At 56.3% G+C, this 14545-nt stretch overlaps 1 protein-coding gene across 6 annotated transcripts in view; it reads right to left on the bottom strand.

The window, feature by feature from the left end:
• Nucleotides 1–13937, bottom strand: part of LOC125457837 (histone deacetylase complex subunit SAP130-like) — a 56136-nt gene extending 42199 nt beyond the window's left edge. For 4 of the 6 annotated variants that reach the window (XM_048542495.2, XM_059650961.1, XM_048542496.2 and 1 more), the window contains exons 1-3: nt 13708–13928; nt 4437–4566; nt 336–592 (exon numbers count right to left, since the gene is read on the bottom strand). In XM_048542495.2, the coding sequence (XP_048398452.2) occupies nt 336–592; nt 4437–4566; nt 13708–13746 (426 nt within the window). In that variant the 5' untranslated portion in view covers nt 13747–13928. Of the gene's footprint in view, nt 1–335; nt 593–4436; nt 4567–13707 lie in introns of all 6 variants that reach the window. The other 2 variants (XM_059650963.1, XM_059650962.1) reach the window with 2 other exon arrangements.
• Nucleotides 13938–14545: the final 608 nt, after the last annotated feature.

Raw genomic sequence — 14545 nt, 5'->3', positions numbered from 1 at the left:
ACCACTCTGAATCCCTTTCATTGTTTTGAAGCATGTCAACTGGATCTTGCTTTGCTGGTCAAAACACAAATAAGACAAAGCAGGACTTGCAGTGACACTAGTCCCTCATTGGCAAGGGCAGGTAAAACTACAATAAAAAAATTATATATACAAGTATACATAAAGCAGTGTGCAGATCACACCTCAAAACAGCATATAGCCACACAAGAACAAAACCGCTTGGGATGCACTGATTCCATAATTGAAACACACAACAATAAACAGGAACACTATTAACCCCATTTCCAATTTATACCTAGAGAGGTTCTGTGAATGATTTTTAAAAGACCGCATACCTTCATTAGTCCTTCTGGGAAGGAGAGCTGGGTGGCTTGTGCTAGGTGTGTGGGAGGAGCACCCAGAGTTACAGGCACCCCAGACTGAGGCAGATGGTGTTGAGCGGCGGGTAGCGACTGTGCATGAGTCTGTACCTGTGGGTAAGGCCGAACCACGACAGTCTCCTGTTTCTCATCTCGGAATGGAAGTGAAGGAATTGGATTAGAATGCTCACGGGGCAAGTGTTCCACATCCCGATTCAGCTCATCGCTGGGGGCTGGAAGCAAACAGAAAATAACGATTAATCCATACATCATAGAACTGCAAACAGCCACATGTTGCCAACATACCAACTGATAAATGCTAAAACTCACCGATACTTTGTAAATATTTGCAGCTACAGTGTTCAGTCTGCTGGTGCTGCAATTTGAAAATAATATGGTCGAAAGGGCATTGACTTGGGAGCTATCCTTAGCCACAGTGAGTCAGTATTTCTTTGAAGTTTCTTTCAGGGAATATAGGTTTGTTGGCAAGGCCAGCATTTGTTGCCTATCTCTCATTGCCTTTGACTGTCCTCTGCTCTCCTCAGTTCAAGAATCAACCACACTGTGTGCATCTGGAATCATAGTTAGGCCAGACTGGGTTCAGAAGATAGATGTCCCTACCTAAAGAATATTAATAAATTAGATGGATTTTCACAATGACTGAAGATAGTTGTCAGTAAGATGATGGCCCAGTGGTATTTTTATTGGACAGATTACATCTGGGGTTGTGTTAGTTTTCAAGTGTAAAAATTGAAAATAACTTAAGAGGCTCTGGTTTAGATGAAAAATAAACATCCTCCATCGAACCAACTGCTCTGATATTGTCAGCCGTTTCAGCTTAATTACCAATAGAAAAAAGTCATGCGTCAGGGTCACTTTTAGTGAAGTGCAGTTCACATTAAAAAAATGTAGGGAATGTGGCAGCTAATTTGCGCACGCACACACACACACACACACACACACACACACAACTCCCACAACCAGCAACGTGAATATGAACTGATAATCCACCTTAGTCCTGTCTGTTGAGGAAATACACTTACGATGACAAAGCTTCCTCTAGTGACCAACGAGCTCATTTAAAACCTTAGTTTTTTAAGAATATTATTTCTGCAGTAACTCCAAGTGCCAAGCTTTACAAAGAAAACAAAATACTAATTATTTATATATTCTTTATCCCACTTCCAGCAGATTCAAATAGATTCTCACTATCCGCAACCAGGCAGATTCTCCAAATGTAAACGGCAGTAGGTTATTGATTAATTCATGCCAAACGATGCATGCTGGAGCCAGGAAGGAAGCTTGTGGTGATGCAAACTCCGCAACTGCAGTTCAGTTCTGGGTAATCTGTCAAGTTCTCATCCATTCTTTCCCACGACAGAAACTCTTATTAGCTGGTGGACTGTCAATATACAGAAATACCTCAGCTGAAAGAATGCACATAACAAAACTTCTTTTTCTATCCTCAGAACAACTTAACACACTTGACAGACAAAAAGTCATATTGTAAAAGTGCACTTATTTATACAGGGAGCCAATCTGCACAGAGAAAAATCTTAATTTGTTTATTTTTGGTGTCATTTAGGGGGTGAACTTTGGACACAAAACAGATCTCCATGCACAGAGAAGATGCCATAAAACTCTCTTGCATTCACCCAAAAGTACTGTTGTCACATCTTGTATGCATAGCAACCCCTCTGGCAATGCAGCAACTGCTCGTTACTGCACCAAAATATCAATCTAAATGATCTGTTCAAATTCTGAAGTGGTCTTAAGCTCAAAGCCAAAGATCAGAATGTTATAACAAAGCAGAAACCAAAAGCGTAAAACAAAAATGTAAGGGTATGAGAGTAAATCAGAGTGGACCAGCCCGTACAGGGATGGGATGTTCCACTTCCCGAAATGTATCGGCCTACCATAATGCAAATGTATATACAGCATAGAAACAGGGCCTTCAGCCCACCATGTCTATACTAACCAAAAAACAGCAAACTACACTCAGAGATAGTAAGAATTACAGAATGCTGGAGTCAGAGGTAACACATTGTGAAGCTGGAGGAACACAGCAGGCCAGGCAGCATCAGAGGAACAGGAAAGTTGACATTTTGATTCGGGACCCTACACTTATCCCATTTACACATTTATCCGTATATGGAATCTATAACTACAATGTCCCAGCATTGAGACCTCATCCAGATGTTTTTTAAATGTTAGCAGAGTACCAGTCTGCATCACTCTCTTAAGCATTGCATTCCACATTTCTGCCACCCACTGGTGAGACAATAGCCTAGTGATATTATCACTGGACTATTAATCCAGAGACCAGGTAATGTTCCAGACACCCAGGTTCGAATCCTGCCGTGGCAGATGGTAGAATTTGAAATCAATTAAAAAGAACCTGGAATAAGAGTCTAATGATGAACCTGAATCCACTGCTGATCGTCAGAAAAACCTGATTATCTAATGTTGAGGGAAGGAAACTGCCATCCTTACTTGGTCTGGCCTACATGTAACTCCAAACTCACAGCAATGTGGGTGATTCTTCACTGCCCCCTGGTCAATTAGGGATGGGAAATAAATGCTAGCCTAACCAGCAATGCCCTCATCCAAAAATGAATAAAAACCACATCTTTTCTCAGAGGGAACCAGCTGGAGTGATATGTCAGATAACCCTGTTTGTCGAATTCATTTTCACAACCTGTCATGGTGGCTCATCCCAGGGTCATAAACAAGTCCTCTAATCTAGCATCCATTATTTAGATCTAAATCATGTACCTGTAGCTTCATAAATTGCTTACCAAGGTGGGAATAAAAGAATCCTCACTGATCCACGTTGGCCTCCAGTGTGGCAATGATCTGTTTTTGCTCTGGAATGTTTCACAGTTGCAACCAACTATATAAATGCAAGTTGATATAAATAATGATTTCGACTTGTCCACCATGATCCGTATATGTTGAAGGAAACCTCTAGAATAACCACCCACTTGGTTTAGCACTGCAGTCTCACAGCACCAGGGACCCGGGTTCAATTCCACCCTCAGGGGACTGTCTGTGTGAACTTTGCACATTCTCCCCGTGTCTGCATGGGTTTCCTCCAGGTGCTCTGGTTTCCTCCCACAGTCCAAAGATGTGCAGGCCAAGGGGGATGGGCCATGCTAAATTGCCCAGGTCTGTGTGGACTTGTTGAGCCAAAGAACCTGTTTCAATGCTATGGGGATGCTATGAATGAGTCAAAGGTGTACTCATTCTATAATCCAGAAACCCAGCTAATGTTCAGGACCTGGGTTCAATCCTACCAGGGCAGATGGTAGAATTAATTCCAGGACTTCATGGAGTTCAAAAAGTCTAACAATGACTAGGAAACCATTTTTGGTTGTCATAAAAACTCAGATGGGTCACTAATTATCTTTAGAAATGAGAAATGCCAACCTTACCTGTTCTGGCCTACATAAGACACCTCTCAACTACCCTCTGAAACAGCCTAACAGGACATTCAAATTCAAGGCTAACCAGGGATGGGCAACCAATACCAACATGTTATGTGAATGAACTGCATGGGCTTTTAAGAGAATGATAGTTTTAGTCACCAATACTGGGATTAATTGAATTACGTGAATTCTACTAGCTGCTGAGATGAGATCTGAGCCAGTGCTCCCTGGATATTGGTCTGAGCTATTAGATTATTCACCCAGTGACATGACCATCTCCCCTTAACACACAAAGGTTTTCAGTTGAGGACTGGGCAAGGACTTAGCATGTGGCTCAAAACATAAGCAAGTCACCCTTTCTTGTTTCAGACACTGATAGGCCTTGCAATTGTCAACTCAAGGCTGAAACCGCAAAAATAAACTACAAGTCTACATAGATTTATAATTTCACCCATATTCTTCCTTTGAGGAATCTTCGGGCACAAAATGGCTGCCAAATTGACACATTCAACTGTAACATTTCAAAAGATGTTATTGCAGATGAAGTGCTTTGGAATGTCCGAGTGCCTCCTTAATGCTCGCCTGTCAAGCCCTTCATTACAAATTCAAAAAATTTGCAAAGATATTGATGAGATAGCTTGCCACTTGCCTGTTACAGTGTTGCTGCCTGATGCCCCTGGACCACTGCTGTTCTGCATGCTGGTGATGGAAGACTGGCCTGCTCCCAGGCCTGATGCAGGTGCACCAGGTCGTGGAAACTGTTGAGTGCTCATTGGAGCCTGGAACAAAACAGTAAAGGGACAATTAGACAAAACCATTGGAAGGTAAAAGCAGGAAACTATTTTGTGGATTTGTTTCCCCATTGATACAAACAAGGAGTAAGAGCAAGCCATTCAGTCCCTAAAATCTGCTGTGCTTTTCATTAAAATGATGGCTCAGATTATTGCAACCACAAATTCACATTCCTGTCCACAACTGACAACCTTTTACCCCATCACTTAAAAATCCATCCATCCCAACCTTAAAAATATTTAAGCACTCTACTGCAACCACCTATTCAGGAAGAGTTCCAAAGTCACTCTAACTTGGGAAAAAAATTCACCTCATTATTTTAAGTGGGCAATTCTGATTTTTAAATAGTAACCTTAGTTCTAAATACTCCCAGTAAAACATGATCTCCATATCTAGCCTGTTAAGACCTCCTCGGGATCGCCTATGTTTCAAAGATGTCACCTCAATTTTCTAAATACATACATATACATATGGCTGTCCATCCTTTCTTCATTGCAGATTGTATCCATTCCAAGTGTTAGTCTAGTAAACCTTCTCTGAATTGCTTCCAATACATTTGTATCATTCCTTAAATAAGATGTGGTCTCACTAGTGCCCTGAATAACTGGTACACAACAGCGCTGCTGCCTCACAGCACCGAGGACCTGGGCTCAACTCTACCCCCGGGCATCCATCTGTGTGGAGTTTGCACATTCTCCCCATCTCTGCTTAGGTTTCATCCAAGTGCTCTGGTTTCCTACCGGCATCCAAAGATGTGCAGGTTAGGTGGATTGGCCGTGCTAAATTGTCCATATTGGGGAGTGGTTATGGGGATAGGGTGGGGGAGGGGGAGGAGATGTTCTTTGGAGAGTTGGTGTAGACTTGATGGGCCAAATGACCTCTTTCCACACTGTACCGTTTCTATGATTTTATAAACTGAAGCATAACCACCCTACTTTTAAAACAAAAACAGAAACTACCAGTGAAACTCAGAAGGTATAGCAGCATCTGTGGGGACAAAACAAAGTTAACATCTCCGGTCCAATGACAGCACAGCTTACCCATTCTGCCCTATGCTCAACTCACTTATTTCGCTTCTCTTCCGCCCTGGCCCTTATCTGCATATCTTTTTCATATATCTCTTTCCCTACCTATCCTCGCTCCCCCAATACCACAACCATGTCTTCAGCACATTTTCAGAGGTGCTAATCAGTGATGATGAAGCTGGACTCAAAACTAGCTCTGCTTTCTCCCCACAGATGCTGCCAGACTTGCCAGCAACTTCCATTCTTGTTCTACATTTCCAGCATGTGCAACGTTGTTTTATTCACCTTACTTCTGCATTCTGCCTCACTTGCAATGAATGATAACATTCAAATAGCTTTCTAATTACTTGCTGTACCTGCAAAACAGCCTTTTATTATTCATGCAGGAGGACAGCCAAATCCCTCTCTATCCTCCCACCACTAAATAATGCTTTCTTTTTAAAGTAAATTCTCCCTGCCAAAACAGACAATTTTACAATTTGATTAAGGATGGTAATAAACAAATTATAAAGGATCACCAAATGGCATATTTGCATAAAATTCCTTTTCAAACTGCCATGCGCTCATTGTTGTTTAACCGGTAAATTACATCAGTCTCATTGACAGAACAAAAAAAAGTCTGCAAATGCCATTTTTTTGTCCATGGGGCACAATTTTCAAGCAGCATACATAACCACCATGATCTGAAGAAGTGCAATCCATTATGGCTATTTGGATTTAAATGTGGGGAGCACATTAGGCAATCTGCACACAATACAAAAATTGGCCATGTAGTGGATAGTGTAGACAAGAGCTGTGTGCTCCAAAATGATATGAGATGTGCTACTGGAGTGGGCAAGAAAGTGGCAGATGGAATTCAACTCTGGTAATGCATTTATGGTACTCAAACAGTAAAAGGGAATACACAATACATGGGAGGGGTAGATGAAGTGAGAGATCTTGGCTTGCAAGTTCACAGGTCCCTAAAGGTAACAATAACGGTAAATGAGATCATAAAGAAGGCAGATGGAATGTTCTCCTTCATTGGTAGAGACATGGAATACAAAAGTAGGGTTATATTAAACTGCACAAGGCACTGGTGAGGCTACAACTGGAGTACTGTGTGCAGTCTGGTCACCACATTACAGGAAGGAGGTAATTGCTCTGGAGAGAACGCAGAGATGATTTACTAGAATGTCACCAGGGCTGGAGAACTGTAGTCACAGGAGTGATTGGAGAGGTTGGGATTATTTTCCTTGGAATAGAGGGGTGACAGGATTGAGACATACAAACTGTGACAGGTAGAAATAGAGTAGATAGGAGGACCCTGTTCCCCTTAGCAGAGACTTCAAAGAACAGTGGTCATGGATTCTAGCAAAGTGACAGAAGATTAGAAGGGAGGAGGACGCGAGAGGGAGGAGGGAGTGGAGGCAGACGTGAAAAAGGAGAAGGGGGAATGTGAGGAAGAGCAGGTGAGGAAGAAAGCGTGGAGGAGAAGGGAATGGGTGGGAATTGAGACAATGGGAGAATTGGGGTTGTGGGATCAGAATGGATTGATACAAGAAAGAGTGTGACAGGTAAGAGAGAATGGAGGGGAGAGGTACGTGAGCACGGAGCAGGAGAGGGGCAGGGGCGTACAGGGAGCAGAAAGGGCTGAAATGGTGTGAGGCGAAAAGGATTTGGGTGGCTCTGGTGGGAGATGTAATGAAGGAGTTTAAGGGGTGGTCGATGAGCGGGAGAATATATAAAATTCTAGAATTTATTCTTCAGTCTATGTTTTGCTTATTTGACAAGGTCCCTGCACGTCGCAGGCTGTCATAATTTGTCCTTGTGAAGTGTTGAAATGTTGAAGCTACAATGTATGTGTAAACTGTCACTAAACAGTCACAGTAAAAATTATTGGTCAGGGTGATGTGGGCAGCTTTATTTACTTTGGTAGTTGTGCCCTTTACTTTCACTAGCAGTTCATAAGAACTTTGATAATAAAATGTGAGGCTGGATGAACACAGCAGGCCAAGCAGCATCTCAGGAGCACAAAAGCTGACGTTTCGGGCCTAGACCCTTCATCAGAGGGTCTAGGCCCGAAACGTCAGCTTTTGTGCTCCTGAGATGCTGCTTGGCCTGCTGTGTTCATCCAGCCTCACATTTTATTATCTTGGAATCTCCAGCATCTGCAGTTCCCATTATCTCTCATAAGAACTTTGTTTGTTTTCCTCGAATATAGTACACAAAATCAAATGTTCAGCTGGATGAACACAGCAGGCCAAGCAGCATCTTAGGAGCACAAGATGCTGCTGGGCCTGCTGTGTTCATCCAGCTTCACACTTTGTTATCTTGGCTTCTCCAGCATCTGCAGTTCCCATTATCTCAAATCAAATGTTCAGCTGCCTGCTTAAAGCTGGAAATCATTCTCAACCATTCTGATGTTATCAGCTAAAGCCTTAAGCTCCTTTCATTGTACAAGATGACTGTGGTGGTCATTGATGTTTATTTGTCCGTTGCATTACATTGTTATGGATGCACATTCTTGGTATGCCTCTTGACCCATTGCCATTAATCTTTGGAGACAGTAACAGCCTCGCCATTCCTCTGCCGAACATTGTGACGGCAATATGCCACTTGTCTCACGAAGGATAATCTTGTCAGTTCTCTATCATTTTAAACATCCTGTCATCATCATCCAACCCCCAGTTGAAAGTCGAAACTTTTTCCATACTCGGACACTTCATAGAAATGAGTTTGAACATTTCTATGAATAGTGAATCATTTGATTTAGTTGAACACCTCAACTGTTCCCTGCCAATCAGTACTACCGTATATATCTGACTGCTTCTCAAACGTTCCCGTGGATTTGGGTTCTGTGTCCAACAGAGGCCATTTCAGATCTTATCTCTATCTTCCTTCCTGGGTGTTTTTACTTGTTCTAAATCCAAACTACACTCACCTTTATCTCACCCTCATCCGCCACCTTACTGCACCCTCACCCCAACTCCAACCCTCACACCATTCACACGCCCCCACACCTGACTAGCATCCTCACCCCGACACCGGCTAAGCCACACACCCTCAACCTACCACTTCTCACCCGAATCAACCTCACACAAACCCACTCCACAACTGCTCACCCCACCACACCACTAATCATCTCTGCTCCCCTCACTCCCATACCACACGTCCAGTGCCCTCACTCATCCCCAACTACTCAAACCCCACACTCCCATGAAGCCCCTCACTCAACCCCCGCTCTCACTCCAACCTCTGACGTCTGGCTGCCTCTACACCACCTCCCATACCCCGTCCCCCTGACTTCTCCCAGTCCATGCCACCTCACTCCTCCCCAGGTACCTTACTCCGCCCACTCCATCAGTAACCCCCACACCCCATCCCCTCACTCCTTCCTGCCCCTCATGTGCCCCGCCCCCACTCAGCCTCACTCCTTCCCGCCCCATTCACACCCCAAACCCTCAGCCCTCACTCCTTCCTGCCCCACACGTGCCACGCCCCCCCGTCACTCCTCCCTGCCCACACTGGACCCCACCTCCTCACACCTCCCTGCCCACCCTGACCCCCCATCCTAGCCACCTCGCCATCCCACCCCGTCACCCCTCCTATCCGTCCCTTGCACTCCGCTCACCACCACTCCTCCCAGCCCGACCCGCACCCCACCATGCACAACCCTCACTCCACCCTGGCCAATGCCCCAACCCCTAACCCTCCCCGCACCCCGACTCCCCTCCCCGGCCACTGCCCCAACCCCTCACCGTCCCCACAACCCGACTCCTTTCCCCACCCTGCACCCTCACCCCTCCCCACACCCCGACTCCTCTCCCCACCCTGCACCTTCACCGCCACCCACGCACCCCGGCCACCCACTCCTCACCGCCACACCGCACCCCGCCCACCCACTCCTCACTGCCACCCCCGCACCCCGCCCACCCACTCCTCACCGCCACCCCGCCCACCCACTCCTCACCGCCACCCCGCCCACCCACTCCTCACTGCCACCCCGCCCACCCACTCCTCACCGCCACCCCCGCACCCCGCCCACCCACTGCTCACTGCCACCCCCGCACCCCGCCCACCCACTCCTCACCGCCACCCCCGCACACCCACTCCTCAGTGCCACCCCCGCACCCCGCCCACCCACTCCTCACCAGCCCTCTCACTCCTACCGGCCCCCCGGCCATTCACGCCCGCACCACCCTCACTCCCCCACCACCACCGTCGCCCCCTCACTCCCACACGACCACTCTCACCCCTCACGCCCCGCCCCCGCCCCCCTTACTCACCCCCCGCCCCACCTCACTCCCCGCCCCCTCACCCCCCGCCCCACCTCACTCCCCGCCCCCTCACTGCCCCCCACCTCACCACCCGCCCCCCTCACTCCCCGCCCCCTCACTGCCCCCCACCTCACCCCCCCGATCCCCCTCACTCCCCGCCCCCTCACTGCTCCCCACCTCACCCCCCGACCCCCCCTCACTCCCCGCCCCCTCACTGCCCCCCACCTCACTCCCAGCCCCCTCACCCCCCCCGCCCCCTCACTGCCCGCCCCCTCACCCCCCCGCCCCCCCTCACTCCCGGCCCCCTCCCCTCACTGCCCCCCACCTCACTCCCCGCCCCCTCACTGCCCCCCACCTCACTCCCCGCCCCCCCTCACTCCCCCCACCTCACTCCCCGCCCCCTCACCCCCCCGCCCCATCCCCTCACTCCCCGCCCCCTCACTGCCCCCCACCTCACTCCCCGCCCCCTCACTGCCCCCCACCTCACTCCCCGCCCCATCACTGCCCCCCACCTCACTCCCCGCCCCATCACTGCCCCCCACCTCACTCCCCGCCCCATCACAGCCCCCCACCTCACTCCCCGCCCCATCACAGCCCCCCACCTCACTCCCCGCCCCCTCACTCCCCGCCCCATCACTGCCCCCCACCTCACTCCCCGCCCCCGCCCCCCTCACTCCCCGCCCCCGCCCCCCCTCACTCCCCGCCCCCGCCCCCCTCACTCCCCGCCCCCCCTCACTCCCCGCCCCCGCCCCCCCTCACTCCCCGCCCCCCTCACTCCCCGCCCCCGCCCCCCCCTCACTCCCCGCCCCCGCCCCCCCCTCACTCCCCGCCCCCGCCCCCCCCTCACTCCCCGCCCCCACCCCCGCCCCCCCTCACTCCCCGCCCCCGCCCCCCCTCACTCCCCGCCCCCCTCACTCCCCGCCCCCGCCCCCCCCTCACTCCCCGCCCCCGCCCCCCCTCACTCCCCGCCCCCACCCCCCCCTCACTCCCCGCCCCCACCCCCGCCCCCCCCTCACTCCCCGCCCCCGCCCCCCCCTCACTCCCCGCCCCCGCCCCCCCCTCACTCCCCGCCCCCGCCCCCGCCCCCCCCTCACTCCCCGCCCCCGCCCCCCCCTCACTCCCCGCCCCCGCCCCCCCCTCACTCCCCGCCCCCGCCCCCGCCCCCCCCTCACTCCCCGCCCCCGCCCCCGCCCCCCCCTCACTCCCCGCCCCCCCTCACTCCCCGCCCCCGCCCCCCCCTCACTCCCCGCCCCCGCCCCCGCCCCCCTCACTCCCCGCCCCCGCCCCCGCCCCCCTCACTCACCGCCCCCACCCCCCCTCACTCCCCGCCCCCACCCCCGCCCCCCCTCACTCCCCGCCCCCACCTCACTCCCCGCCCCCACCCCCGCCCCCCCCTCACTCCCCGCCCCCACCTCACTCCCCGCCCCCACCCCCGCCCCCCTCACTCCCCGCCCCCGCCCCCGCCCCCCTCACTCACCGCCCCCACCCCCCCTCACTCCCCGCCCCCACCCCCGCCCCCCTCACTCCCCGCCCCCACCCCCGCCCCCCCCTCACTCCCCGCCCCCACCTCACTCCCCGCCCCCACCCCCGCCCCCCCTCACTCCCCGCCCCCACCTCACTCCCCGCCCCCACCCCCGCCCCCCCTCACTCCCCGCCCCCCCCTCACTCCCCGCCCCCACCCCCGCCCCCTCACTGCCCTCCACCTCACTGCCTGCCCCCGCCCCCCTCACTCCCCGCCCCCCCTCACTCCCCGCCCCCTCACTGCCCCTCACCTCACTGCCCGCCCCCTCACCCCCCCGCCCCCCTCACTCCCCGCCCCCCCTCACTCCCCGCCCCCGCCCCCCCGCTGCCCCCCACCTCACTCCCCGCCCCTGACCCCGCTCACTCCCCGCAGCCCCCCTCACTCCCCGCCCCCTCACTGCCCCCCACCTCACTCCCCGCCCCCCCCCCGCAGCCCCCCTCACTCCCCGCCCCTGACCCCCCTCACTCCCCGCAGCCCCTCTCACTCCCCACCCCCTCACTGCCCCCCACCTCTCTCCCCGCCCCCGCCCCACTCCCCTCCCCCGCCCCCCCTCCCCCTCACTCCCCCTCACTGCCCCCCACCTCTCTCCCCGCCCCCGCCCCACTCCCCTCCCCCGCCCCCCCTCCCCCTCACTCCCCCCCGCCCCCCCATCACTCCCCACCCCCTCACTGCCCCCCACCTCTCTCCCCGCCCCCGCCCCCGCCCCACTCCCCTCCCCCCTCACTGCCCCCCACCTCTCTCCCCGCCCCCCCGCCCCTCACTCCCCACCACCCCGCCCCTCACTCCCCCCCGCCCCCCACTCCCCACCCCCCCGCCCCTCACTCCCCCCCGCCCCCCCACTCCCCTCCCCCCCGCCCCCCACTCCCCTCCCCCCCGCCCCCCACTCCCCCCCGCCCCCCCATCACTCCCCGCCCCCCACTCCCCACCCCCCCGCCCCTCACTCCCCCCCGCCCCCCACTCCCCACCCCCCCGCCCCCCCACTCCCCACCCCCCCGCCCCCCCACTCCCCACCCCCCCGCCCCTCACTCCCCCCCGCCCCCCCATCACTCCCCGCCCCCCCGCCCCCCCCATCACTCCCCGCCCCCCCGCCCCCCCCATCACTCCCCGCCCCCCCGCCCCCCCCATCACTCCCCGCCCCCCCGCCCCCCCCATCACTCCCCGCCCCCCCTCCCCCCCATCACTCCCCGCCCCCCCTCCCCCCCATCACTCCCCGCCCCCCCTCCCCCCCATCACTCCCCGCCCCCCCTCCCCCCCATCACTCCCCGCCCCCCCGCCCCCCCTCCCCGCGCCACCATCACTCCCCGCCCCGCCCCCGCCCCCTAATTCCCCACCCCCCCCACCTCACTCCCCGCCCCACACTCGCCCCGCCCCCGCCCCCGCCCCAGCCCCACTCTCGCCCCGCCCCAGCCCCACACTCACCCCGCCCACCCCGGCCACTCTCGCCCCGCCCCAGCCCCACACTCGCCTCGCCCCGCCCCCCCGGCCACTCTCGCCCCGCCCCGCCCCCCCGGCCACTCTCGCCCCGCCCCAGCCCCACACTCGCCCCGGCCACCCTCGCCCCGCCCCCCCCGGCCACACTCGCCCCCCCCCGCCCCCCCCTCGGCCACACTCGCCCCGCCCCGCCCCCCCCCGGCCACACTCGCCCCGCCCCGCCCCCCCCCGGCCACACTCGCCCCGCCCCGCCCCCCCCCCGGCCACACTCGCCCCGCCCCGCCCCCCCCCCGGCCACACTCGCCCCGCCCCGCCCCCCCCCCCGGCCACACTCGCCCCGCCCCGCCCCCCCCCCCGGCCACACTCGCCCCGCCCCGCCCCCCCCCCGGCCACACTCGCCCCGCCCCGCCCCCCCCCGGCCACACTCGCCCCGCCCCCCCCGGCCACACTCGCCCCGCCCCCCCCCGGCCACACTCGCCCCGCCCCCCCCCCGGCCACACTCGCCCCGCCCCCCCCCGGCCACACTCGCCCCGCCCCCCCCGGCCACACTCGCCCCGCCCCCCCGGCCACACTCGCCCCGCCCCCCCGGCCACTCTCGCCCCGCCCCCCCGGCCACTCTCGCCCCGCCCCCCCCGGCCACTCTCGCCCCGCCCCCCCCGGCCACTCTCGCCCCGCCCCCCCGGCCACTCTCGCCCCGCCCCCCCGGCCACTCTCGCCCCGCCCCCCGCAGCCACTCTCGCCCCGCCTCTCACACCCCCCCATCACACGCCCACCCAATTCCACGCTTCATAAGACTCCACACATCATAAGACCCGCCACCCAACCTTTCCCTCCCTAATCCACCCCCACGTCCCCCTCTCCGTTCCCCACCGTCCACCCCCGTTCCCTTACCCCTACTCGGGCCTCACTTTGTCGTTCCTCCTCTGTCATTAACACAGTCGAGTCTCACTGCGCGGATGAGTGTATCTCTGCCTCCGCCCGGGGCCCGCGGTACCGGCCCGATCCTCACCTCTGGTTATTTTGCTGTCGGTGCTGGGGTTAGACCACGGCTCTGTCCGCCCTCGATCACTGAGCCATCCCCCTGCCTTCACTTCCCGAGGCTCCGCCGCCCCTCAACGGCCTTCCTAACAACTAGACCCCTGATTGGCCAGGCCTCGGGGCCTCCTGTATCTCTATTGGCAAACGCGAAGCGGGGCGCCGAACAACGCCTGCCTCGATTGGGTGGAATCGCCGGGAGCCGACCTTGGAACCCGGCCGCCATGGCAACCGGCGGCAGCGGGCTGCTCCCGCGGAGCCCTCTGGGAGTTGTAGTCCTTTCCGCCTCCTGAGCCAAGTTGGCGGGCGGAGGAAGGCGGCACCCTGTCCTGAGGAGGCGGCACCAATAGGATGGACCCGCTCTGTAGAGTCTGCCTGACGGGCTGTTCCCGGCGCTTGCCGATTTGTTTTCGATTCAAATGTCAGATTGCCAGCTTCTGCAAGTCCTCATTCTTCTGAGTAAAAGGCTGAAGAGAGCGAGCTGCCCCCTCCCCAATGGGGCCTACCTGAGTAGGCCCTCCCCTGCCATTGCTGGGAGCCTGGACAACGACTTTAAAATGGTCAGTGTGGAACCTGCCAGCCCCACTCGTTCACAGTTGGGTGACCCCTGTAGACTGTCCCCCAACCCCCAGAAGTTGTCTCTCGAAGCCAACCTTCAAACACATGAACTATTGACCAAACAGAAATGGCCGGC

This window comes from Stegostoma tigrinum, chromosome 14, assembly GCF_030684315.1.
Source record: "Stegostoma tigrinum isolate sSteTig4 chromosome 14, sSteTig4.hap1, whole genome shotgun sequence".
NCBI lineage: Eukaryota > Metazoa > Chordata > Chondrichthyes > Orectolobiformes > Stegostomatidae > Stegostoma > Stegostoma tigrinum.
This window is presented reverse-complemented; position numbering and strand designations above follow the sequence as displayed.